At 41.4% G+C, this 27818-nt stretch overlaps 4 protein-coding genes across 6 annotated transcripts; all 4 read left to right on the top strand.

Annotated features, from left to right (window-relative positions):
* Positions 1 to 917: 917 nt before the first annotated feature.
* LOC115620994 lies at positions 918 to 8566 on the top strand. The gene is made up of 12 exons (XM_030514514.1): positions 918 to 2151; positions 2217 to 2314; positions 2372 to 2808; positions 2881 to 2966; positions 3041 to 3446; positions 3593 to 4231; positions 4640 to 4832; positions 5010 to 5380; positions 5887 to 6031; positions 6088 to 6621; positions 6685 to 7607; positions 7755 to 8566. The coding sequence occupies exons 1-12, from the start codon at positions 951 to 953 to the stop codon at positions 8401 to 8403; spliced, it is 5682 nt and encodes a 1893-aa protein (XP_030370374.1). The 5' UTR covers positions 918 to 950; the 3' UTR covers positions 8404 to 8566.
* Positions 8567 to 8961: 395 nt separating this feature from the next.
* Positions 8962 to 13484, top strand: LOC115621107 (glutamyl aminopeptidase). Its single transcript, XM_030514648.1, has 6 exons — positions 8962 to 9117; positions 9575 to 9945; positions 10819 to 10963; positions 11016 to 11549; positions 11613 to 12544; positions 12611 to 13484. The coding sequence occupies exons 1-6, from the start codon at positions 8998 to 9000 to the stop codon at positions 13269 to 13271; spliced, it is 2763 nt and encodes a 920-aa protein (XP_030370508.1). The 5' UTR covers positions 8962 to 8997; the 3' UTR covers positions 13272 to 13484.
* Positions 13485 to 14863: 1379 nt separating this feature from the next.
* Positions 14864 to 26186, top strand: LOC115621106 (glutamyl aminopeptidase). Of its 3 annotated transcripts, none has more exons than XM_030514645.1 (9): positions 14864 to 14996; positions 15058 to 15482; positions 16275 to 16651; positions 23457 to 23604; positions 23667 to 24188; positions 24264 to 24553; positions 24610 to 24753; positions 24819 to 25310; positions 25375 to 26186. In XM_030514645.1, exons 1-9 carry the CDS (start codon positions 14987 to 14989, stop codon positions 26048 to 26050), a joined length of 3084 nt encoding a protein of 1027 aa, XP_030370505.1. In that variant the 5' UTR covers positions 14864 to 14986; the 3' UTR covers positions 26051 to 26186. The 3 variants fall into 3 exon arrangements, with proteins under 3 accessions (XP_030370505.1, XP_030370506.1, XP_030370507.1); XM_030514646.1 differs by lacking the exons at positions 14864 to 14996; positions 15058 to 15482; positions 16275 to 16651 and adding exons at positions 17383 to 17515; positions 22084 to 22495; positions 22836 to 23319; XM_030514647.1 differs by lacking the exons at positions 14864 to 14996; positions 15058 to 15482; positions 16275 to 16651 and adding exons at positions 22028 to 22495; positions 22836 to 23319.
* Positions 15800 to 16093, top strand: LOC115621886. The gene is made up of 2 exons (XM_030515714.1): positions 15800 to 15827; positions 15879 to 16093. The coding sequence occupies exons 1-2, from the start codon at positions 15800 to 15802 to the stop codon at positions 16091 to 16093; spliced, it is 243 nt and encodes an 80-aa protein (XP_030371574.1).
* Positions 26187 to 27818: the final 1632 nt, after the last annotated feature.

The following is a 27818-nucleotide window of genomic DNA, read 5'->3' as shown; positions in this document are numbered from 1 at the left end:
GAGTTAAAGTTAATGCTTGGATTAAGCCAAATGACATTAAACAGCACAAAGCGCGTAAGCTAGCCAAACAAAAATGTGCTCGGAAATTTCCTGCTTCGGGTTTTCTATGCACAATGAAAATACCGAGTCTCTAATTAGGGCGAGCCATGGCGCACCACCGGAAAAGGGTTTTTTTAAATATCGTGAGACTGTGTGTGTGTGTGTGTTTGCAGCACACACCCATTGCTGTGTCGTACCTAAGCGCCGTGCGCAGGTAGTGCGAATAAAAAATTGCTCAATTGGTCGCCATACATGGACGCAATACACACACATGTGGGCGTCGAGCTGCGTTCGCAACTTGGAAACTTTGGGCGCCGGGAGTTTCTCAAAACCAGATTGGAAATTCGAGTGGCAGAGGAAAAACGCATGACAGATTTTTGGCAATTTTGCAAGTTGATCAAGACGTTGCCAGGGCATCCCATCTATGTAGTTGTATAGATATATAGTTGGAATTTCGAAGATTGTGCTATACCAGATCAAGGTTTTGGTATACTGTTCATTTTTAGCTACATATGTCTGAACAATATCGATCGTCTTTCGCGAGAAAACAATAAATGATTCATTGTTAAACAAACTCGGTTGTGAACCTGACCATTTGGCCTCTGTTGTAATAATCCATCCACCACAGCCAAGAACGAGTATGGCTTAGATTGACTGTCGTTTTCAAATGAAGTGGATCATAAATCGCCAAAGTCATTTGTATTATGTACGGATTGGCACATTGTCGAGCGACTGGGTAAACCGCACATGATAGTGATTAGATTAGCAATCGCTATTCTCCATAGAGATATCGCGGGCACTCAATTAAGATAGACGCCGCTTACTTTCCGAGCAGTGCTGAGTGGTAGGCTTTTAGTAGCGGTTTAGTTGCCGTGCCCTTTGGATAAGCACGGAAGAGCGATTGGGGCAAAATGATAATCACCGCCAAAGTAGTGGCCATTGGACTCGGCCTAGCACTTACGGCCTTCACCATCTCCACTATAGTGCTGGCCGTGCAGAAGGCTGATTTGAAGGATGAGCTACGCGAGGTGAAGGAAAAGCTCGACTTATTGGAGCAGGAGCAGGGGCAAGGGCAGGCTACCACCCCACCAAGCATCCCGGAAGAGACGAGTAGTACAGTTACAACGCCAACACCCGAAACTCCTGTAGAAATAGATTATCGCCTTCCCGATACGCTGACACCGATCAACTACGATCTTTATCTGCACCCGAATATTGAGACGGAAAACTTTAGTGGTGAAGAAACTATAACTATTGCCGTTAACAAATCAACCGATAAAATTATTCTGCACTCACTCAACCTGGAAATATTGGACATATCGGCCACATACACGGACGATGGAAATAATATACCCATAAAGGGGAAATCGTTGGATTCCGTGCGCGAGTTCCTCATTATCGAGCTTACAGAAGATTTGATCCCAGACAGAAATATAAAGCTTGTGCTATCTTTTGAAGGCAGCATGGGGGGTAAGATCGTGGGCCTCTACAGCTCATCGTACTTAAAAGCTGATGGCGTCGAGAAGAAGAGGATAGCAACATCAAAGTTTGAACCCACTTATGCCCGTCAAGCATTCCCCTGCTTTGACGAGCCCGCGTTGAAGGCGACCTTCGAGATTACTTTGGTGCATCCGCAAAGTGGTGACTATCACTCGCTCTCCAACATGGACATTGCCACGACCAAGATCGTGGGCGACTACAATGAGGTCTATTTCACGAAGAGCGTGCCCATGAGCACGTATCTGGCGTGCTTTATTGTTTCTGATTTTGCTAAGAAAACCGTCGATATTGATACCAACGGCATTGGCGAATCGTTCATCATGAGTGTCTATGCTACGCCCGAACAAATCGATAAAGTGGACTTCGCTCTGGATGTGGGCAAAGGTGTCATCGAGTATTACATCAACTATTTCCAAATTGAGTATCCGTTGCCAAAACTTGATATGGCAGCCATTCCAGACTTCGTTTCTGGCGCCATGGAGCACTGGGGTCTCGTCACCTATCGGGAGACCTCTTTGCTCTACGAGCAACAGTCCAGTTCCACGGCAAACAAGCAGCGCATCGCCAGCGTAATCGCCCATGAGTTTGCGCACATGTGGTTCGGCAATTTGGGTGAGTCACGATAATTAGACCTCTTAGATAAGCATCTATCAATATCTATCTCTCTACACGTATAGTGACAATGCATTGGTGGAATGATTTATGGCTCAATGAGGGCTTTGCAAGCTTCATTGAGTATCTGGGCGTTAATGCAGTCTTTCCCGAATGGCAAATGGTAAGCCCTTTCAGACTTATAACGCGGAACGGTTTATGACATTATTCCCATCCACAGCGAGATCAATTTATAGTCAGCACCTTACATGGCGTACTCACACTGGACGCCACCTTGGGCTCCCACCCGATTGTGCAAACTGTAACAACACCAGATCAAATCACTGAAATCTTTGATACCATCACCTATTCGAAAGGTTCCTCACTGATTCGCATGCTGGAGGGCTTTCTGGGCGAGCCTGACTTCCGCAGGGCAGTCACTAACTATCTGAATGAATACAAATACCAGAATGCTGTCACCGACAACTTTTTGGCTGAGATTGACAAGTTGGGCTTGGAGTTCAATGTGACCGACATTATGCTAACATGGACAATGCAAATGGGCTTACCGGTGGTCAATGTTGAGCAGATCTCCAACACTGAATACAAATTGACGCAGAAGCGCTTCTTGTCCAATCCCAATGACTATGACGTCGAGCATGAGGCTTCGCCATTCAAGTGAGTCGCATTAAAGAGATAACATAAATTTCTGCTTTATCTGATGACGATTTGCGTACATTATTTCGACAGCTACCGCTGGACTATACCTATCACATATACGACTAGTTTGAATGAGGCGGTAACGTTAGACTGGTTCAGCTACGATCAAAACGAAAGTAAGTAGCGCCATGTGTATGCGAAACGAGTTGGGGCAGATATCTGAATATATATCTCTGCTCTGGCCTTACAGTCATCATCAGCGTGCCCCAAGAAGTGCAATGGATCAAATTTAATCACGATCAAGTCGGCTACTATCGCGTTAACTATCAGGAAACGTTGTGGGAATCGTTGGCCGAACGCCTCGAGAGCTCTCCGGATACCTTCACGAGTGGCGATCGCGCATCGCTTCTGAATGATGCCTTCGCCCTGGCCGACTCCACCCAGTTGCCATATGATGTTGCCTTAGATATGACGCGTTACTTAAAAGAAGAGCAGGACTATGTTCCCTGGAGTGTGGCAGCTTCCAAGCTTACTTCGCTGAAACGCACGCTCTACTACACCAACAGCTACGTTAAGTACAAGAAGTATGCGACGGCACTGATCGATCCAATCTATACGGCCCTCGGATGGACGGTTGGCGAGGACCATCTTAACAAGTAAGTGCACAATTTTTCTTCAAAAATGCTTTGAGTTGAGAGAAGAAACTAGATATATGATATCCTTGTACGTTTTGTATAGCTTATATAACTTTCTTATCTAAACTTTATTTTTTATTTACTTCGTTATTTATTTATACTTATAGCCGCTTGCGTGTGACCGCTCTTAGCGCCGCCTGCTCCCTGGGCCTAGAATCTTGTCTCACTGAGGTGGGAGTTCAGTTCAATAGTTGGCTTGCTACTCCCAATGAGCGACCAAACCCGGATGTACGCGAAATCGTATACTACTATGGCATGTTGTCGGTGGGCAATCAAGAGATATGGGAGGCGGTTTGGAAGCTGTTCATTGCAGAGACTGATGCCAGTGAGAAGTCGAAGCTCATGTATGGACTGGCTGCCGTACAGGAGCCATGGTTGCTGCAGCGGTACATCGATGAGGCCTGGAATGAGGAAAATGTGCGCGGTCAGGACTACTTCACCTGCTTGACCTACATTGCTGCCAATCCGGTGGGTGAGCCACTTGTTTGGGATCACGTACGAGAGAATTGGACCAAACTGGTTGAACGTTTTGGACTAAACGAGCGGTATTTGGGAAATCTAATACCGTCGATAACAGCACGTTTCAACACACAAACCAAACTAGAAGAAATGGAGAGCTTCTTTGCTAAATATCCAGAGGCGGGCGCAGGAACAGCGGCCCGTGTCCGTGCATTGGAGACGGTGAAGAACAACATTGTATGGCTTGCCGAGAATTTGGAAAGCGTTGATGCCTGGTTGGAGAAACAGTAATGAGATTTTGTGACGATCGCGATATGAAGTTGCCATAGTTAATCTACATATATTTCATTCCATGTTTGTATGTACTGTACCTATTTAAAATCTATAGGAAATATTTATGATCCTCAATAAAGTTCATTGAGATACAGATTAGTCGAATAACGAAATCATCAATAAAACGTCGAACCTATTGTATAAAAATAAATATGCATCATCCCTAACATTTATAATTCCCCCAATTTCCTGTCCAGCTATCCAAAAAATCGCATTCGTGGGCTTTTTTACATACACAGTATAAATTCATGAAATTATTTTAACATGCACGTACAGGTCTAGACAAATCAATTAGACATACACAATGTTAATCCGTAAAGAAACAGTTTTAATTACGAAAATGTTACTATATTTTGGATCAGTTGCACACGAGAGTTCAAAGAAGTTGTTTGTAGTTCTCCACTAAAGCTGAACAAGAGAATATTAAGAAAAACTCTAAGCAAAGAGTGTAAAGAGATGAATCTTAAGGACTTTTACTTCGCATTGACAATATTCTGTACCTTAATAAATGTGCATGCCGGGGGCAGCCTAACTACCAACGACAATGAGAGAAAAGTGAGTAAAATAATAAATCCATCTGCATGGAATCAATACTTTACGCTATTTGAAGAAAAGTTCAGCTTGGCTCATACGGAGTGATACGTTTTCTATGAATAATTTTATGTAAAGTGTTGCTCTTAGGAGGTTGAAAAATTAAATTAATATAATAAATAATTCTGTACTACTCACCAGATCGACTACCGACTACCAAGGACGCTAACGCCCTTGAGCTATAAAATTTACTTACATCCCGACCTTGAAAGAGGACATTTTAGTGGTCAGGAGGAGATTAAAGTGCAAGTAAATCAACCCACTAAGCAAATAATACTACATGCGTACGAACTAAATATAACAAGCGTCGTCGTGGAAATTGCGGGCACTTTTCCGGCATTGGAAGTGGCAAACTATGAGCTGGACGTCGTACGAGAAATGCTCATTATCGATATGGTGGAAAAGCTACCTTTGAAAAAAATAATTGTGAGCATAATGTTCAATCAAAAAATGTTGAACAAGCTGGAGGGGCTTTATACCAGTACCTATTATACGCCGGCTAACGAGCCTAGGTAAGTCCACTGCCTACAAAGACTAGAGACATTCGTATATGTAGATGAAGGCAGAAATTTTCTTTTATCTTCATTAAGTGTGGAATAATCTTAAGACGAATTCCTTCCAAAATCCCTATATTGTATGTAAAACATCTGCCCAACAGGTTTTCCTACAAAAGTGGCTTTGAAGTTTTATTCATTCTATTCTCAAAGCAGAATTTCTGGCATGCCTAAAAGTATGCTACACAAATTACTTATAGCTTCAAAAACCGTTGCATAAGGGACAAATAATTATATGTCTTACAGTCTTCGTGCGTTCATTTAGATTTATTCTAAAAGCTTGCCATTGGAGAGAACTAACAGCATTTCGTCATGGTCTTAAAATGCCGATATTAATTATTAAAAAGAAATTGTTATACCGTGACCTTCATGGGTATACGCGTTTTATAAGTGTTGCAAAACTATCTAATTATTTGTATAAGCTAAGATCATTATGCAATAGTAACACATTTCATTTGCCTCAGAACGATTGCGACTACTAAATTCGAGCCTAGCCATGCACGTCAGGCCTTTCCTTGTTTTGATGAGCCTGCGTTTAAGGCTACATTCACAATATCTGTCCTTCATCCCACCGACTCCTACCACGCGCTCTCTAATATGAACCAAGTGGTAAGTCACAAAACTGTTCTTAAACTATCAACATTAAATTACAAATGTTATTTTAGAATTCCATCAACTTCGGTGAAAATACTAAGACCGTTTTCGAAGCTAGCGTGCCCATGAGCACCTATCTTGCCTGCATCATTGTCTCTGATTTTCAGTCGAAGAGCAAGAATGTCAATGCAAAAGGAATAGGGCATGATTTTACCATGCGGGCTTTTGCAACGCCCCATCAGGTGGATAAGGTCCAGTTCGCACTTGACTTTGGTGTTGCTGTGACAGAGTACTACATCCAATACTATCAAATTCCGTATCCGTTGCCAAAGCTCGATATGGCTGCCATACCAGACTTTGCTTCAGGTGCCATGGAGCACTGGGGTCTGGTTACATATCGGGAGACGGCGCTGCTCTATGACGAGAATTACAGTTCAACCGCGAATAAACAGTCTGTAGCTGGCACTCTTGCACACGAAATTGCACACATGTGGTTTGGGAATCTTGTGACCATGAAGTGGTGGAATGATATCTGGTTGAACGAGGGCTTTGCTCGCTATATGCAATACAAGGGCGTACATGCAGTGTACCCCGAGTGGGACATGGTGAGTGCACAGTTCCCACTGCTTCCCAGCCCTGAACCTAATCTTGGATTCAAAACTTTACAGCTAACCCAATTCCAAATAACCGTTCTACATTCGGTACTTAATTTTGATGCAAAACTCTCCTCACATCCCATTGTGCAACCAGTAGAGACACCAAGTCAAATAAACGCGATATTCAACACCATCAGCTACGACAAAGGCGCTTCAGTGATTCGAATGCTTGAGGATTTGGTTGGAGCCGAGATTTTTGAGGAAGCAGTTATCAACTATTTGAAAAAATATCAATTCTCAAACGCCGAAACGGACGACTTCCTAAGCGAGGTTGCTGCACTAGTGAGCTCTTTTGATGTCAAGGTCTTTATGCGCACATGGACTGAGCAAATGGGCTACCCAGTCGTAGAAGTCGAGCGCCTTGACGACACTAGATACTTGGTCACACAGAAGCGTTTCCTATCTAATAAAAATAGCTATGACAAAGTTCCAGATGATTCCGAATTCGGCTACAAATGGAGTATTCCACTCACCTATGTGACGGACACGGAATTTGTTCCCCAATACCATTTCTATGAATACAATAGTGCTCCGATAACTTTAACAACATCTTCTCCCTCTCAGTGGATCAAATTAAACACACATCAAGTGGGCTATTACAGAGTGAACTACGAAGAGAGTCTGTGGAAAAAACTTATTGAAGAGTTGATCTACAATCCCACAAGCTTCGACACTGCCGATCGTGCTAATTTGCTCAACGATGCCTTCGCTCTGGCCGATGCCGACCAATTACCCTATAAAATAGCGCTCGACTTGAGTGCATATTTGCCGCAGGAGCGCGATTTTGTGCCGTGGCATGTGGCAACAGAGGCTTTGAAAAAGTTGCATCGCCATCTTAAAAAAAGAGAGTCCTTTTCGAACTATGCCCGGGATCTACTACAGAATGTATACATGGACGTGGGCTGGACTGTTGATACGGACAACCATCTCCGCAAGTAAGTTAACAATGGGCACCAGGTTTCGAGGGACCAGCTCTAATAATTGCAGAAATCCAAACTTTTTTTTAATTATTTCTTTATATTAGAGCGCTAGTTCTAAAAAAAAGTGTGCCTAAATTTCTGTATTATGTCATATACTTGCAGCCGATTACGTGTGACTGCTCTGCGCACCGCCTGTTCCCTGCGCCTAGAATTCTGTCTTACTGATGTGTCCGAACAATTTTATAATTGGCTTGGGGACACCAAGGAGCGACCACATCCAGACCTGCGTGAAATCGTCTATTACAACGGCATGGTGTCGGTAGGCAATGAAGATATATGGGAAAAGGTGTGGCAACTATACCTCGACGAGACCGATGCCAGTGAAAAGGCGAAGCTCATGGTCGGACTGGCTGCCATACAGGACCCCAAGGTGTTGCAACGCTACATCGATGCGGCCTGGATTGAGAAAAATGTGCGCGGTCAGGACTACTTTACGTGTTTGAAGAGCATAGCAGCTAATCCCGTGGGTGAACCACTTGTTTGGAATTACGTGCGCAAGAACTGGACTAAGCTGGTGGAACGTTTTGGACTGAGAAGCTCCGGCTTGGGGAAATTGATCTCCTCGATAACGGCGCGTTTTAGCACTCGAAGCAAATTGCAAGAAATTGAGCGCTTCTTTAGGAAATATCCAGTGGGGGGCGCCGGAAAAGCCGAACGAGCGCGTACCTTGGAGCAGGTGAAAAATAATATTGCGTGGCTGAGGGCGAATTTGAAGAGCGTTGTTTCATGGCTGGAAAATCGACAGCGATAGGCCGTGGGCACGGATGTTACGATATATATATATATATATATATATACAAGAATATATAAGTTCCCATGCGATTGCCACAATTTATTGTGCCCGTTTAATTATCATTGTAAAGCATTATTTGCCTCGATAATACATAAAGATTACTGCGATATGGGAAAAAACAGTTTTATGTGTTTATAAATGAGGCACTCATGATCTTGTTCGCAGAATGCAAAAACAAAAATATCCTACAAGTTGTGCTGATAGTATAGCGTGTGGGCGTAACCGATTTGTGTTCTACTACACCATGTAGATTGGGGTTTCACTGCTAAGTCATTGTCCCATGTATTAACGCGTACGAGTACAGGCGTGCTAAAAGTTTGAAAACCAATTGCGGACCAACACAATAAGCGTTATATTTGCGTTTATTGATTTCTGGCATGCAGCAATCAATACCTAGGTTATTGGCCCAATAATGTATTATAGTTCGAGTATAGTTGAAGAGCCATGCAGCCATCAACAAACTTGTACAGTTCTTCATTCTAGGCCGGCATCGAAGGCAAGAACACACAAGTGACGGTATTTTTAAAGGAATCTATACATTAGGTTGCCATTATGCTTACAAAGGCCTTTTACTTAAGGCTGGCGATATTATGTGCTCTTGTTTATCTGAATACGGCAAGAACGGTAAAGCTTGGCCAAAATGCTAAGCAGTCGATCAGCAACTATGAAGAAGTGAGTGAAAAAAGAAAATATATCAATTATATATTGAAACTGAAATTATTTCCATAAATTTGTGGGGAAACACTTGGTTGAAAAGGAAGTCTATATAGCACATTATAGTATCGTTATCGTGTGAGAATATGGTGGTGGTTTTCTCATACATAGCTCCCTTTTCACTAAATAGCAGTATCAACTGAGCCAACATTTCAATGACCAAAAGCAACTATTTGTTCATATTAGTACAGAAACACCATTCGATTTAACACCAAATACAGATACTTTTCAGTTAAAGTGAAGGAACTAGCGCAGTATGGAATAACTAACCAACTAACTTAGACATGCATTACGCTTAAGAGCCCTCTTAAGCCATAAATTGTTATAGAATTATCTAAAGCGCCTACAGTGACTATTTCATAAAATATTGATTTATAAAAAAACACTTGACATTTTATTTACAAATACGTGCCAGATCGGATACCGACTACCCACTACACTACAGCCCACACACTACAAGATCTATTGGAATCCCGATCTAGAAAGTGGAAAGTTTACTGGGAAGGAGGACATTACTGTGGATGTTCTCGAGAGCACTAAGCAAATAGTGCTACACTCCAACAATCTGGTAATAACCGGCGTCTATGTGCAGTTTCCGAGCGGTTCTCCGGCACCGACAGTTGCCGACTATGAACTCGATGTTGAGCGTGATTTGCTCATCATTAATATGGTGGAGGAGCTACCGGTGGAAAAAATAACTTTGGGCATTTTGTTTGAGGGAGAAATGCTCAATAAACTAACTGGTCTATACAGCAGTATCTACCAAACACCAGCTGGAGAGACCAGGTAAGTCCATTAGTCCACTCTGCATTCCTTGCAGCTGAAGCTATTTTAGATAGTGATCGTTTAATATTATTATAATGTCTGGCACGTAAAAGCAGGCTCCTTTAATTTCTAATAGACTTGTGGTTTGTTTAAGTTTCCAAATTTCGAAAATGTGAAAGCTTTATAAGCAAATTCTGGAAAATCAGCTCACTAATTTAAGACAAAGAAACAGGTGTTCTTAAGCTTTATAGAGTTCGCGTATAAATCTTAAATCACGCTTGGACTATCAGACACGAAGGTTTTTAGGAAATAAACAAAGTTAAAATATCTACTGATTCTTAATGCAAGACTAGTTTGGAATCAAATCAATCTAACTTGCACTAAATATTTAGTTTAATTCATCATTTCCCATTTCTTAGGATTGAATTAAGTATGGGAATATGTTTTGTTTTACGCGCCTAAAAGAATACTACGCAACACATTACTCTTAGTTTTGTAAAGAAGGCAAAATTATAAAAAATATAATGATCAAATAATCGCATAAACCAACATAGTACTATGATAACAAAAGCTGTTTAATAAATAAAACAATAACCACTCATTTAAAACAGGAATTAAGCCTCCACATCTAGTCAAGGCACACACCACACATCAATATCATCCATGTGGTGGTGATCCACACTAATAAATGGAAACTCCTAATGTAAATGCCATAGTCTTTAACCCAGAAAATAGTAGTTAGTGGGTAACTATAAGTATACTATATGAGTAATTAAAAAAAACTGGAATGTCCATTACAAGAGAAAGCTTTGTTAATATTCTAACATTATACATTATGGATGCTTCTTGTAACCCCAATTAATGTTTCTGCAACACAATTCAATTACCTCTTAGAACAATTGCAACTACCAAATTCGAGGCCACCTATGCTCGTCAGGCCTTTCCTTGCTTCGATGAGCCTGCTTTTAAAGCAACTTACCAAATTACGGTTTCTCATCCCACTGACTCATACCACGCACTCTCGAATATGGACGTATCGGTAAGTCCACGAACAATTTGTGATCTATTAATGCAATCGAAGTGGCTTTCAGGACACCCTCCTCCTTGGCGACGTTACTGAGACCATTTTCGAAACTAGCGTGCCCATGAGCACCTATCTGGCCTGCATCATCGTCTCCGATTTTGAGTCAAAGAGCAAGAACGTCGATGCACAAGGAATAGGTGATGATTTTACCATGCGGGCTTTTGCAACGCCCCATCAACTGGATAAGGTCCAGTTCGCACTTGACTTTGGGGTTGCCGTGACAGAGCACTACATCCAATACTACAAGGTCGCCTATCCCTTGCCAAAGCTCGATATGGCTGCCATACCAGACTTTGCTTCAAATGCCATGGAGCACTGGGGTCTGGTTACATATCGGGAGACGGCGCTGCTCTATGACGAGAATTACAGTTCAACCGCGAATAAACAGTCCACAGCCAGCGTTCTTGCACACGAAATTGCACACATGTGGTTTGGGAATCTTGTGACCATGAAGTGGTGGAATGATATCTGGTTGAACGAGGGCTTTGCTCGCTATATGCAATACAAGGGCGTACATGCAGTGTACCCCGAGTGGGACATGGTGAGTGCACAGTTCCCACTGCTTCCCAGCCCTTAATCTCATCTCGGTTTCAAAACCTTACAGTTGAATCAATTCTGCATACTCGTGGCACATCCGGTACTTAACTTTGATGCCAAACTCTCCTCACATCCCATTGTGCAACCAGTAGAGACACCAAGTCAAATAACCGCGATATTCGACACCATCAGCTACGACAAAGGCGCTTCGGTGATTCGGATGCTTGAGAATTTGGTTGGAGCCGAGATTTTTGAGGAGGCAGTTACCAACTATTTGAATAAATATCAATTCTCAAACGCCGAGACGGACGACTTCATAAGCGAGGTTGCTGCACTAGTGAGCTCTTTTGATGTCAAGGTCTTTATGCGCACATGGACTGAGCAAATGGGCTACCCAGTCGTAGAAGTCCACCGCCATGACGACACTACATACGAGATCACACAGAAGCGGTTCCTGTCTAACAATAACAGCTACGCCGAGGTTCCAGATGATTCCGAATTCGGCTACAAATGGAGTATTCCACTCACCTTTATGACGGATACGAATTCTGGTCTAAATAGCTTTTTATTTGAATATTTTTTGACTTCGTTAACTGTAAAAACAGCCTCTCCATCGCAGTGGATTAAAGTAAACATACATCAAGTGGGCTATTACAGAGTGAACTACGAAGAGAGTCTGTGGAAAGAACTTATTGAAAAGTTGATCGACAATCCCACAAGCTTCGACACTGCCGATCGTGCTAATTTGCTCAACGATGCCTTCGCTCTGGCCGATGCCGCCCAATTATCCTACAACATAGCCCTCGAGTTGATTGCATATTTGCCGCAGGAGCGCGATTTTGTGCCCTGGTATGTGGCAGCAGAGGCTTTGAAAAAGTTGCAAACCAGTCTAATGTACAGCCAAGTCTATGTGGATTATTTGAACCATGCCCGTGTGCTGTTGCAGTCTGTGTACGCGGATGTGGGCTGGACAATTGATGCGGACAATCATCTACGCAAGTAAGTAATTGTGCTTCCAACTCGCCAATTGATAATTGATTTTTAAAATCATTTCATCTCTAACAGTCGCCTGCGCGTGTCCGTTCTGAGCCTTGCCTGTGCTGTTGGACTGCCTGACTGTTTGTCTCAGGCGGCGCAGCGCTTCAACACTTGGCTGGAGGATCCCACCTCAAGCGAAAATATACCCGCCCCCGATCTACGTAGCATCGTTTACTATTATGGAATGCAGCAGGGTAACGAGGCTAGCTGGGAGAGGCTGCTCAACCTATTCCAGTTGGAGCAGGATGCCAGCGAAAAGTTGAAGCTGATGAATGGCCTGGCCGGTGTTCAGGACCCACAGCTCCTCTATCGTTTACTTGAGCTGGGCACCGATGAGAGTATTGTGCGGTCCCAGGACTATTTCACGCTCGTGGGTGACATAGCAGGCAATCCTATTGGCGAGGCTATCGTCTGGGACTATTATCGCGAGCATTGGCCAGAGCTATTGGAACGCTTCGGTCTCACCAATCGGTATCTGGGCCGACTAATAGCAACCATTACTAAAAACTTTGCGAGCAATGTCAAGCTGGAGGAACTGCAGCAGTTCTTCAACAAATATCCTGAGGCTGGTGCAGGCGAAAGCTCTCGTCTGGAGGCACTAGAAACGGTCAAATTAAACATTCAGTGGCTCAAGAACAACATCGATGATATCTCTAACTGGCTGCAGGGCACTTCGACGCCTTTGTAACTGAAACGTCATGCACTCAACTATGGAAATATCCCATTGCTTAAATATGCAGCTAAACCATAAATCCATAAACCGCTATCGAGTCCAAGTCTGTACTCGCATTGAAGCAGTTACATAATGTTGGGGCTATCGAACGCGGTAATAAACACAACTGGCCATTAATGAATCGTTTTTATTAAATACTATTACTGGCAATATACATCCGACAAATAAAATGACTTTTAACAGATATTGAATTATGATTGGGAATTTTAGGAAGTATAACTCATACTCATGTTCTGGATAACGAAATATTCATTCAAAGAAAGTTTTTATGGTTCATATATTTGGTTTCCAAAACGATAACACCTAAGAGATTTGAAGCAACAATTCTTTTCTATTTTCTTGCATGGAATTTTCCTTAAAAATTTTAAATCCCAATTCTTTTTTAAAGAAAAGTTTACAAATTAAATGAAATAAGCAAATGATTTTTTGATTACTCAATCAGGAAATGGAACACGATAGAATTTACGAAATGCGTACTCTTTATTTATTTTAGTTGAACGAATCAAGTGGAGAGAGGCCAAGGGGTTAGGAAAATTTTAACTTTAGCGCCTTACTCTGTATCCAAAACTGGATAGACTATAAGGTTTAAATGTATGCAACAATCGATAGAGACCCGTCCGTCTGTCCGTCAGTATGAACACCGAGAACTTTTTGACCATATGAGATAGAGGCGCTAAACTTCGTATGTAGACTTGTCATATCCATTCACAGAGTTCATTACAAACCATATATACTTGTATCTTTACTATTGTATATGTTTGCCATAGGAGCCATCGGTGGAAAATATGTTTTTAATGGGATAGCTGTTGTTTAGAAATATCTTTTTGTTAAATCTGCACTCTATCTTAATCTCAAATTTGATCGGTAAACTATATCATATAGGTGTCATACAAAGTTTAGTTGAGCTTAACGACTGTAGGGGGAGAAAGGCTGGGCACAGTGTATTCAAGAGTCGGGCTGGCATGACTCTTACGTTCTACTCGTTTATTACCAAATCAAGAGTTCGAAATACCATCTAAAATCTTTACTGCGCTATGTTCATGCACTTGGATAAATTATTGGGCTGTCGCTCTGGTGTAATGTTTTTACTGCTGCCTTTGAATACTATCGCTGTAGGAAAATCTAAAGATCATGCTCAGTGGACTCGCACCAAATATTTATAAACCCATTTAGCCAGTTATCATTATATTGTATCGGCAGAATTGTTAAAACATACGATAACTGAGCCAATTGGATTGTTTTATGTGTGGCCAGAAAGTCCATATCCATTATAAAATAGTAGTCACACATTTTGCGCTCACTCCAAGGCCCGCTAAAGAGGTGACAAGCAGGAAACCAGTACCCATTGCCCAGTTGTAAATGCCGATATATGCTTAACTTATACAAGTTAATAATCGTAAAATACCTATAAATGCTGCGTGAATGCTTATTGTTTGCATGTATACAAGTATATGGGCCATATATATTTTCTAGATATCGCCCAGCAATCTGTTTATCAAGCTGAAATAGTTGGGTCAGATTCGCCATTCGCAATCAGTCGAAATTTTTGCGTCCAACACTGCAGAAGTAGCCCAGGGCCTCACTGCATGTGTGTATATAAGCCTGTGTGTGTATAAGTCTGTGTGTGTGTGCGAACCGGTCCTTTGAGAGATCAAGGACATAATTACAAAATGGTAGCCTGTAAGTGCTTTGCATGGAGAGTGCCGTGAAATTTGTTTTACATCTAAAGCTTTATAAACAGGGCTTACCGTTAAGACCGTGGCCATATTTTTTGGCCTGGCTACTACAGCATTCTGTATTGCCACAATTGTTTTGGCTGTGGAAAAATCCAGCTTGGAGAATGATTTGCAAGACGCACTAGACAAGTTAGATGCCTTAGAAGCCTTAACAACTACAACAACGACCACAACTGTCAGTACCCCTACAACTACAACCCCTGGCAGTGGAGGCTCTACTCCGGGCGGTGGAGGCACCACTCCGGGCGGTGGAGGCACCACTCCAGGCGGTGGAGTCACCACACCTGGCGGTGGAGTCACCACACCTGGCGGCGGAGTCACCACACCTGGCGGTGGAGGCACCACCACAACTTCAACCACAACGCGTACCACTGTTCCCTCGAATCCTGTGTACCCCACCCTGCCAACTGGCTTGCCCGATCCGGAACAGGTAAGTTTCGAACAAATAAACAAATTAGTAGAGTTTCAAAACATTGAAAATTTTCACTACCACTGCACCGTTTGTGTGATCGACTGCAATCTATAATATCTGGACACCATAAAAGCGGCTTTTGCCACTAATTAAGGGTTTATCAGGGTCTGCATAAATGGACGGGACGGTACGGGTTTCTCCAAACGCACGCTTATCGCATTTCAGTAGTTGTTTATTTTTATTGCAAGAGGTTTTCTTGCTAAGCCACTTTAGTTTAGTCATAGCCAGACGTCAGTTTAAGGTTTAGAGTGCGAGCGCAAAGATACCTATTAAGAATGGGTAATTTTAAGGATACTGTGAAAGGTGAGCAATATTCAAGGGCTTTGCCAAAACTTACATTTCAATTTCCGTTAGAAAAAATCACGGCAGAAAACGTTGCCATATTCTTTGGCCTACTATCAACATGTCTCATTGCGGCGCTCGTCGTGGTTGTCGTACATCGGGACAACTTGTGGCTGGAGCTAGCGGAAGCCAAAGAGAAATTGGATGTATTGGAAGACTATATACAGGCCAATGTTCTCTCTGACATCTCAAGGCAATTTAAAGCGCATTTGGGCAACGAACTTTAATAATCTGTATTGAATCGTAGTTTCTCATAGTCATCGTTTTTTATTAGCCGTGACCAATAAATGCATAATGCCAATATATTGCAATCGACTCTTCAATGTACAATAAAGAGATAATATATGTATAGATTTATACAATAGTATTAGCACTGTGTATTGAGTTCAATATTTATGCTTCCTGTAGATTACCTGGCGCCTTCCAAGCGAAATATTCCCAGTCAAGTATCGCCTGTTCATACACCCAAATTTGGAGACGGGAGAATGCGAGGGCACCGTATCCATCCAGTTCCAACTGGAGGAAAATGTCTCAAGCAATCTGATTGTGGTAAACACCAAGGGCCTTACCATCAATAGCCTTAGTATACTCAACATGATGGCGCGCATGCGTATTGCCATTGACAAGTATTATGTGGATGAAACCCGGGAATTGCTAATTATTGAGCTAAGAGAGCTTCTGCACAGTATGAAGGCATACACGCTATCCATTAGCTACGATTGCAATTTGGATGGCTTGACCGGCCTCTACAGAAGCAGCTACAAAGATGCGAACGGCAATGATAGGTGAGTCCAATACTTTAAAAAAGAGTGCGGCTATGGTTAATATTTTGAGGCTAAGTATATTGCTGGAAGCTGTTTAAATATTCTCCTTAACACAGATGTCTAGACTACTCTTTTGAGGCGAAAGCTAAAAACAAAGAAATATTTATTATCTTTCCGGCATTTTTTGTTTAGAAAGAAATTGAGAATGAAGTATATTATTAACTTAGTAACTAAAAATCTGACAGGGTAAAAGTTAGCCAAAAATACTTTAATAAAAACACACAAATAAGAATTTTTGCACATCATATTATACAGTACTGGCAAGACGTAATGATCAATTTCACTTACAAAGAAGTGCGAATGAAAACATTATATTTTATAGCCTATATTAAGGTTCAAATGTTTCCATGCTGACCAAGAACAAATGTATACTATTTCTATACCTAATCGGGGATGCTTCCTTCGAATATAAGGTGTCTTTGTTTCTTTTTTATAGACCTGAGCACTTAAGAATTAACAGAAAGTATTAAACGAGATATTGCTATAGTTTTATCTATTATAGTATTTCAAAATTCTTATAATACATAAAAGTAACTCTTGAGTGCCCCTAATGCATGCGAAGCTTGGAAGAGTGCGTCGCAACGAAGCCGGTCTCTGAAAAAGCTCAGCAAAGCTTCAAACAGCCGCTTGGGCTGCAGCTTTGACCGCAACTTCCTCTGCGCCGACAGTTCAGTTATAAATTTGAAGCTGAGCTGCACGTTTGTCGGTCGGTCCCGGTGTCGGTCGTTCGGTTCGTTGCAAATTTGCAAAACTTTGTGGCGCGCTCGCTTCTCTGCTTTGTCCAATGTGCGAATGTGGAACGTGCGCGGCATTTATTTGAATTAAGTAAGGCGTATTATCAGCCGTGCCACTGGCCATTTTTATCTCATTCATTTGAAACAGTTAATTCAGCCGAAGCTCTTACACTAATGAAAAGTGATTGTGCGCTGCATTTTGTTACGCATTCGCCGCAACTGTAAATCAGGTAGAGGCGCACAGAGAGTGACAGCAAGAAACTAAACACCAAACGCCAAAGCAGTAATAAATGCCAGCAATCAATGTGCGAATTGTGAATAGCAGAATTTAAAAATAAATACCGTTGAACGGCTCCGGCCGTAAATAAAATTTGTCATTGTGCAGACTGCCGTTACGACTCAGTTATAGTCTCGAACTATTGGCTATCCGCTTGCTCTAATTGGGCGCATTGAGGCGTACATTGTGGCCTAGAACTGAATGTTCGAATTATTAGCATAGAGAGACGGGGGATGAGTTTAAATGCGAGCAGTTGGATGGCACATTGGATTTTGATGTCAATGTTGACTTTCAATTCCGAACACAATAAATAACAGCAGTGTCCAGAAAGAAGAGGAAAACAAGAAACAAAAGTTAACAGCACGCACGCAAAACAGGTTGCAACTGCGCATGCGTCGCTGCAGCGCCCCACCAACCCATCCAAAGCCAACACCTAGCCCAATCAAACAGGCTGCTGGCCAGCTTCTACTCGTACGAACGCTTGCAGTTATTAGTTAGTGTGTGTGTGTGTATATACATATGTATGTAGCTGTGTGCATACTTAGTCGTAGTTCACTTGCCGCGCAAGTTCTTGGCCTTAAATCAGCCAATACCGCCGACTCGTTTACAGCCAAGCCATGTGCTTATCTTTCTATTTGTCTGTTTGTTTGTCTGTCCGTCCGTTTTTGTGTGTGTGTGTATGTGTGTATGAATGTATTTATGTATGTTTGTGTGTCGTGCCCACCAGCAACCAATGTTGTGTTTACAAACTGTCCGTGCGCCCAGCCATCGGCCGTGTTTGCCTGAGAAATTACTTTCTTCTTTTGCAGCAAGTTCAGAAACTCACTTACGAATATATGGGTCGAGTTTTGTTGTTGTTGTTGTTGTTGTTGCTGTTGCCACTGCCACTTGTTGTCGCTACAATATTTAAGGCTTATTGTTTTGTATTTTGCTGCTTTGTTTCTTGTTCAAATCATTCTCGAAAGTTTAACGCACGCGTCTCACTTCAACACATTTCAACATTTCTTTCAGTTTCATCGGCTCTGATTTCTTTCTTCTTATTTCTTCATTTATTGTCATTCCGTTGACGCTTCTGAACAAAAACAGCACCAAATTTCTATTTTAATTTATTGTGGGAAAGAAGCAACTTTGCTTCGTAAGCAGCTAGCCAATTGTTTGCAAACGTAAGAAATAAAAAAAGCAGCTTATCAAGGTTGCCAGCAAAGTCGCAATTAGCCAAAATCTGAAGTTCTTTAGTTGCTTCTTGTGTTTCTCATTTGGATTGCGGATGACTAGTATTTGCGAATCTTTTTACACCTCATCAGCCTCTGCCAAGTTATCAATCGGAATGAATTTCCAAGTTATACTAACTTCTTTATTTCAAATGTCAAACACTTTTCAAGCCTGTCGATGTATTTCTTATGAAATTAATAAAAAAGCTTAGGTTTTTTTTATTCAATTTAATCAAATTTATTTGCAATTTATATTGATCTTCATTTTAAAATTTATACTGATTAGAATTTTAATTTAATTGAAATAAAATTATTGACCTGATTCTTTTTTCTTGAGGTATGGTTAATTAATTTTTACGATTGTCGAGTAGCCATAAATTGTATCTTATAGATTATCTGGCCTTTCATTATCGGTATTGTTCCCATTACCAGGAATCTAAGATCTTTTTATTTCTACATATAAGTTTTAATCATCTTATTTGAAGCGGCACTGAGTAGTTCACAAATTTCAATTTCAAGAGGCAAATTTTTCAAGGCAATTGTATGAATTAAAAATAGTTAGATATTTTATACGTCTGCAAAAAATAAACAACATTCGTAATAAGGTTTAGGACCAACCCCGACCCGTTAAGTTTAAAGTTCAACTAAGTTGACCTTTTTGAAAATGTAGCCCGTTTTTCTCCCATTGCATTTGAAAACGTACTGATGCAGCTTTCCTACGAGCATATCATATGTATATGCAGATTTCGATGTGTGCAGTTTTTAATATCAATATGCATACATTAATTTTCATGAATTATGCAATTCTTTTATTGTCCTGAAAAGCAATAATAAGTGACATTTCTGTTTGCCACCGTTAACCTCAAACATGCAAATTGTTGCAATCAGTGGTCTTTTGTTTTATTAAGTGAGTGCCGGTTTTTGTTTTTTTATTTTGAGCACGTACATCCATATCGACCGTTAAACACTGCATGCGTCATCCAAACAGTTTACAAAACTTTGCAGAAAACACTTTGATTACGCTTTGGGCGTATGCTCCGCGCACCTGCACGTAAAAACCAACCAATTTCCATTTTGGCTTAAACTTTTGTTTATTTACTCAATTTATTTATTTGTCATTTGTTGTGAAAGTTATGACCTTAAAAACGGCGAACGTGTTTTTTATTAAATTAAACAGAAACGATAACAAATTAAATATGCACAAATGGCACAATAACAGAACAATTCTAAGTGTTTGAGCAGCTGGAAGTGCATTCAACTCGCACTCACACGCTTCGCCCGAATTAGCATTTGCTTAAGTTTATTGCAGCAACCGCTATGTTTTGACTCTTAATCAAGTATCTGAGCGTCAGCTTTGCCGCACCAGAATTGCCAAGACAATGAGGCGTGGAAATGTGTAGAGAGTATTTGTGCATAAATGCTGCCATAGGCGCTACTTTTTCGCTTCACAGTATGCAGCTGACGCTCTTAAGGTACACTTCATGCTGTCTTTCATGAACGCTTTTATGTGCGCTTTAATTGAGCAAACGCCGGCCTCAGCGCCGTCTGCCATGAGCATCGCATTGCATCATTTCGTCGTCATCATCATTGTCAGCCACAATAGACGCAATGAGCATGTGCGAATACATTATTACACTGGGCAACAAATCATGAGGCGCGACACCCACCTATTTCATTTTGCTGTAGCAGAAAGCAAAAGAACGCGTGGCAGAACCCATGAAAGAGCATAGACAGTTGCATCTATTTGTTTTCTTTTTAGTTACCTGCAGGAATTTAATATTAGCTCAGTTGTTGTTTTTTTTTATCCGAATTAATAGTTCAAGAAAAGAAAGCTTACGTGATGCCCAATTTCCAACGATCATGATTAAGCCGTCTAATCAAAGCAATTCATTGAAATTATATGAGATTTACTAAAACAAATTGTAGATAAAATTAAGAGAGTTGCACAATATGTTGTCTTAAATTCCCTCAAAATCCAATAGTTGAAATTATTTTGAATTTAAACGCTGGAATCATTGTTTGTTCCGCTCTATGTTAGGTGCGTCTCAGATATTGTCATTTTTGTTGCATGGTGTTATTTTAAGTCGCTGTCTCGCTCAGTGTACAGGCTTGTACTATGTTCGTATATCTGTATTTACATAGCTGGAGGTACATATCATTATGTTGCCCACGCGCAGCATCAAAATCAAACTTAATTAATACAGAACGTTGGCTCTCTTGATTCCTGAATACATTTCGAAAATCTTGTCGTACTGTGGCAGAATCGTTCATAAATAAAGTCGCCGCGCCTTTAGGTGACTTCAACTTTATTTATGTGGCTTTATTCAAATCATTTCAATTGCTAATTTCGAGCTAGCAATTTTTTCCCACACCACCAACATTCGTACATACATAAGTATACATAAAAACATAAAGACTGTGCAGATTTGTGCAACAGTTTGAGTTACGAGGCTGCAACAAATTGGCAGCAAAGAGCCAACAACCTTAGTCATCAGTCAATCGCATACACGACTCCGACGACGCCCCGGTAGAAAGTAACGGCGGGATTTTGCGTTGCCGCCTGCGGTCGCTATCACTGCAACAAGCCTGAACATTTGTAATATAACTTGCGGTTTATGCCATGGCAATAAAAATGGTTTCAAAGTACATACAATTACATACTATACAAGGCAGCGAAGTGGCCAACTTCATTACGTGACCGAGCGAAGAGCAGAATTACGTTTGAATTGATCGTTACAGAGGGGCTCGAAACTAGTCGTTGTAGGAAAATGCACTTCATTGAGATTGAAACAAAAACCAATCAAATGAAAATAAAGTGAATGCGACGGACGGGAGGAATGTGCAGATCAGACACATCCAAACAAACTGTTATTTGTTTAAAGTAAATTAAAGTACAGGAGAGCGTGGGGGAGGCAGTGGCGGCGTTTGTAATTTAGTCTGTTTATGCCGCTCTCGAGTTACACATGCGGGTGACACAATAGTTGGCAGTTTCAGTCTTCAAAGCTTAAAATTAAGATAAAACGGCAGTGAAAACCCTAATTTACGATACAGTTAGCGAGCAACAGATACCCGTTGATTTACGCCGGCGGTCGTAATAAAATCGCAGAGAAAACATAAAACGAATTCGGAAATACCTACTATATTGTTGAGTGTATGTCTGTGTATTTAAAGCTAGACAGTTGAGAATAAAGAGCATTGTAAATATTTACGCCAAAGCGGAGCGTAGCAGCAGTTGAAAATTAAACCAAATATAAGCAAAAAGTCAACGGCATGTATGCGACCAAAAACGTGCGCCCCCGCAGCAGCCTCTCTACAGACGACAATCATCGCATCAAGGACACAGTTCGGACAAAAAAGGCACCAAGCAATACGCTACTTACTCTTGTTGCCTTCTGCGTATTCCTGCTAGTGCTCTGCGCTTTTCTGTTGGGCGCACTCGTCTATGTAGGCAAAAATATTGCCGATGAGCATCAGCGACAGCAGGCAAACGGCACACAGGCGGCCATAAATGCGGGTATACGCACCATTTACATAGATCGTGATCAGTTATTATCCACAAAGCCAATATTAAGCACTTCTGCAGGTTTGTTTCAAATTCAAATTTATTAACAGCTTTGCGGCAGTGCCGCTTGGAACGTGCAAGTAAACGATTACTTATCGATAAGTAGAACAGTGTTGCAAAATATGAGAGCGATGTTTGTGCCGGTGTTTTTTTATACATCGATGCAATATTCACAGTTGACGTACCTCTAACTAGTAGCATTCTTGTTGTACCGGTTACAACAACTAATTAAAATTGCTTATTGAAGTTGCAACACTTCATTTTAACCAGTAATCGTTTAGATTTGTGCTTCCCTTGCGGCCACCTCTGTTCAAATCAATAAAACTGCTTTATGGTACTGTTACTGATACCAATTAATTAGATAACAACGCACAAACCACCCAAGTGCCAGCAACAGCAACACGCATCATGGTCACAGTATCGCCTGCCATAAAAGCTGCCAGCAAAGTATTGAAGAATCTTGGCTACCGGTTGCCAAAGGAAATCAAGCCGAGCAAATACACATTACATTTGCGTCCCGATCTCAGCCAGAAGAGCTTTACGGGCAACATCAGCATCAACATACAGGTGCTGGAGCCCATATCATTTATTCCGGTGCACATTAAACAACTAAATGTAAGCACTGAAAACGTGGAGCGCTTGAACGATTCAGGCGCCCCGTTGCAAACTATGAAGCCAGCACTTTCCTTCGCCTATCCCGAGTATGAATACTGGGTTACAGAGTTTGAACAGCCACTGGAGGTGGGCAATTATACATTACATTTGAACTTCAATGGCTCGCTGGCGGATCGCATCACTGGACTCTATCAAAGTTCCTATTTGGACAAGCTCTCAAATAGCACCAGGTAGCGATTGCTCCCTTATAACTCCGCCTATTTGTTGCAAACCCTAACCCATGCCTGCATGCCTTCAACTAACTTTGTCCTAAGCCGCATTCAAATTTCATTTTACTATTTAAATATGTATGATTCCTGCATTTTAGATGGATTGCTACTACGAAATTCGAGCCTACCTTTGCGCGTTTAGCGTTCCCTTGTTTCGACGAACCGCATCTGAAGGCAGCATTCACGTTGACCATTGCCAGGCCCACCGGAAATGAGTACCATGTCCTATCCAACATGCCAGTTCAAGTAAGCAAACTTATGGTTTGGCGGTATATGTTCACTATTATATTTTACTATTCCAATTTTAGTCGGAAGTTGTTGATGGGGATGTGACTGAAGTCACTTTCCAGGAAACACCACCTATGAGCACATACCTGGCAGCCTTCATTGTGTCGGACTTTGCCAAGAAAGAAGGGACCGTGGAAAATACAAGCATCGTGATGAATGTTTATGCCCAGCCTGCCCAGATCGAAAAGACGGAATATGCTTTAGACGTTGGTACTAAAGTAACTGCACACTACATCAACTACTTCAGTGTCTCATATCCGTTGCCAAAACTGGACCTGGCCGCCATTCCCGATTTTGTGTCCGGTGCCATGGAGAACTGGGGTCTGGTGACCTTCCGCGAAACAGCATTGCTGTACGATGCGACCAGTAGCTCCAGCGTTAACAAACAACGTGTAGCCACAGTGATTGCGCACGAACTGGCACATCAGTGGTTTGGAAACCTGGTCACCATGAAGTGGTGGAATGATCTTTGGCTCAATGAAGGCTTCGCCTCTTACATTGAGTACAAGGGCGTGAAGGCTGTACATGAGGATTGGGATATGGTAAATAGAGTCGTAGCTTTAAATACATACATAGTAGTTCTTCAAATGTTATTTTTTCACATTTTTCGTTTCTAGGATAGCCAATTTGTCACTGACGAGTTGCATCCCGTGCTTAAAATTGACGCCACCCTTGCTTCGCATCCCATTGTCAAATCTATTGAGAGCCCGGCTGAAATTACTGAGTACTTTGATACCATCACCTATTCGAAAGGTGCTTCACTGGTACGCATGCTGGAAAACCTTGTGGGCGAGGACAAATTCAAATCCGGCACAACACGTTATTTAACGAATCATTACTTTGGATCAGCCACTACTGATGATTATCTGACTGCCATCGAGGAGGAAGAACTCGATTTCGATGTCAAGTGAGTAGGGCGCATTATATATCTAAAACATCCCATTAAAATTTTTTAATTGATAGGCTGATCATGCAAACATGGACTGAACAAATGGGTCTGCCCGTTATAGAAGTGGAAAAGAATGGCAATAGCTACAGGCTCACCCAGAAACGATTCCTTGCCAACAAGGACGATTACGACATCGAACCAGAGCAGTCCTCCTTTAAGTATGATTTTTTGCCACTGCCCGGCTTTATGGATAGGCCTGAATCATATTGTACTCTATTTTCAGTTATCGGTGGTCCATTCCAGTCACCTACACAACTAGCGCATCTGCGGAAGTGCAAAGGTCCCTTTTCAGCCATAATGATAATGAAATTACCATCACTCTGAGCAGTGATGTAAGCTGGATTAAGTTGAACAAAGACCAAGTGGGTTACTACCGCGTTAATTATGCCAGCGAGCAATGGACGGCACTGACCGCTGCGCTAAAGGAGTCACGTGCTCAATTCAGCAATGCGGATCGTGCCCATTTATTGAATGACGCTAACGCTTTGGCTGATGCCGGGCAATTGGAATACAAATATGCCCTTGACCTTAGCACATACTTAGAGGCCGAAAGGGATTACGTGCCATGGAGTGTAGGCACTGCTGCTTTGGCAACGTTGCGCAATCGAGTTTACTACACATCCATCTACAAAGACTTTGTCACCTATGCTCGCAACCTACTTACACCCATTGTGGAAGAAGTCACATTCACTGTAGGCGAAGATCATTTGCATAAGTAAGTAGTGATTACATTGGAACGTCCATCAAAATGTGATATTAAATAAATATTCTGCCTACAGCCGTTTGCGAATCAAGGTGCTGAGCTCTGCATGCAGCGTTGGACACGAAAGCTCGCTGCAGCAGGCGACCACGCTATTTAATGCCTGGCTAGCTGAACCCAACACGCGTCCCAGCCCAGACATACGTGATGTGATCTACTACTACGGCTTGCAGCAGGTAAACACAGAGGCTGCCTGGGACAAAGTGTGGGAGCTATATCTGCTAGAGACCGACGTGCAAGAGAAGGTCAAACTGATGGACGCACTTTCCGCTGTAAGGATTCCTTGGTTGTTACAGCGCTACATCAACTATGCTTGGGACGACAGTAAAATCCGTAGCCAGGATTACTTTACCTGCTTGGGATACATTTCCGCGAACCCGGTGGGCCAAAGCTTGGTCTGGGACTATGTTCGCGAAAACTGGCCCCAGCTGGTTGAACGTTTCGGCATTAATGAGCGTACCTTGGGTCGCCTTATACCTACAATTACCTCACGCTTCGCCACACAAACCAAACTCGAGGAGATGGAACAATTCTTTGCCAAATATCCCGAAGCAGGCGCAGGCACAGCCGCCCGTGCACAAGCACTGGAAACTGTGAAAGCGAACATCAAGTGGTTGGAGTTGAACCAGGCGCAGGTGGGCGAATGGTTGGCCGCCTATGTGGCCGAATCGTCCAAGACAAATACCATCCAATAAAAGGATGAAGGTTGTGATGGCACTTGTTGAATTTGAAACTGTAAATTATCATTAATTGTAAAAATGAGAAATTGTTTACAAATAGTTCTAGTATATCGACTGTGTGTAGTGAAAATACATTTTAAATGTGAATGAAGTTTTGTGAATATGCATTATACAATTTTGATTATTTTGAATAAAAAAAAATAGATATATATATATATGTACGTATAATGAGTGCTCAAACTACTTCTTTGGAATAATCATTTTCAGCTTTTGTGATTATTCCTTACTAAGCGTATTAAAGTCAAGAAGATGAACAACAAACATTTTAAGAGTAACGACTAATGATAGCCGTTTTACACCCCTTTGAGCTTAAATTTGCGCAACAGTTGTGTTCAAATTTCAGCTTTCTTTACTTTGGCATGGGCTGAACATTGAAGAATGATTGAATGTATGAGTACAATGATTTTACTATCTATAGTATGCACATTTGTAGTAAGTAAACAAGAATATATATTTTTTACAGAAATTGGTGTGGATGTTTTCTTTATAAATAAAGTTGCAAAAGCTATGATGTATGTAGTATTCGCAAAAAACTTCGATAACTTTCTATATGTTTTGGACCTCAAACTGTTCAAAGCAGCCCTCTCATACTCATAGCTGAGACGTATCGGATTAGTTGCCGTTTATAATGCCGAAATGCTTTTAAAAATAGAAACATTCCAAGCCAAAGCTAATAATATTCCGTTAATCTGAAAGACGTATTCCCTTCAATTATTCCACACAAATATTTCCAAGAAAAACATAGCACTGCAATAAAGACAAAAATATAATATATAGCGTTGTATTGTTGTTGTTTGAAAATATAATATATAGCGTTGTATTGTTGTTAGATTTTGTTTTTGTCGCAAAATAAACAACACACTGTATTGCATACTTATGGGCGGACATTTTAATAAAATTGCGGAAACGGAAACGGCCAAGGCGGGCGTTTGTTTAATTTTGCCATTCTGCACTTTTATGGGCCACGACAAATTTTATGTTGCTCCATCTGTTCATGTTTTGAAAGCGCCATCCAGACAGCATACATTTCAGCAACTTTTTGTTTACACTAGACTAAGGTCGGAGGCCAGAGCCAGAGCCAAAGCCAAAACCACGGTTTGGCGACATCAGCCATTATGGAAATTGTTTTACGACTTCACTGGAGTTTACCGACTGATTATGATGTCGATGCGTACGTAAATTAAATGGCTTGGGCGCTGAATTTAATGGCCAATCATTCAAATGGCGCCTAGCCAAGGCCAAAGCTTAGTACATATCTTCAAAGATCGGCCATTGCATAATTTGGTTTTCAGTTCGTTGGATTATCTGCCTGCCACAAGTGCCTATATTTTGCAGTCACACAACATACATAAGTATTAGCTTCTGTGGTTATCTGTCTTCGGCATGAGTGCAATTTATTCTCTCTTCAGTACACATTTCATTTCAACTTGGCTAATAAATTGTGGTGCGTGTCAATAGAAAAGCCAAAAAACAACAAATATCTTTTTGTTTTATTGATTTTTATCCATTGTTGATAAAAATCAAGTATTAAATAATATAATACTCCTGTAAAACGTAAAGCGACAATTGACTGACTGGAAGCTAGGAACGTAGTAGCTTTAAAAATCAAGGTGAAGTTATGATTATAAATAGCTGAATATGGCTGTTATTAACTACTTGATTAATTTGATCATAAAACGTGAAACTTTCGGTTGTTGCCAAACATTTATCTCAATAAGACTTA

This window comes from Scaptodrosophila lebanonensis, unplaced genomic scaffold (genome assembly GCF_003285725.1).
Source record: "Scaptodrosophila lebanonensis strain 11010-0011.00,11010-0021.00 unplaced genomic scaffold, SlebRS2 tig00000024-arrow-pilon, whole genome shotgun sequence".
Taxonomy (NCBI): Eukaryota; Metazoa; Arthropoda; class Insecta; order Diptera; family Drosophilidae; genus Scaptodrosophila; species Scaptodrosophila lebanonensis.
The sequence above is the reverse complement of the archived record's forward strand: the minus strand, read 5'-3'. Positions and strand labels throughout refer to the sequence as shown.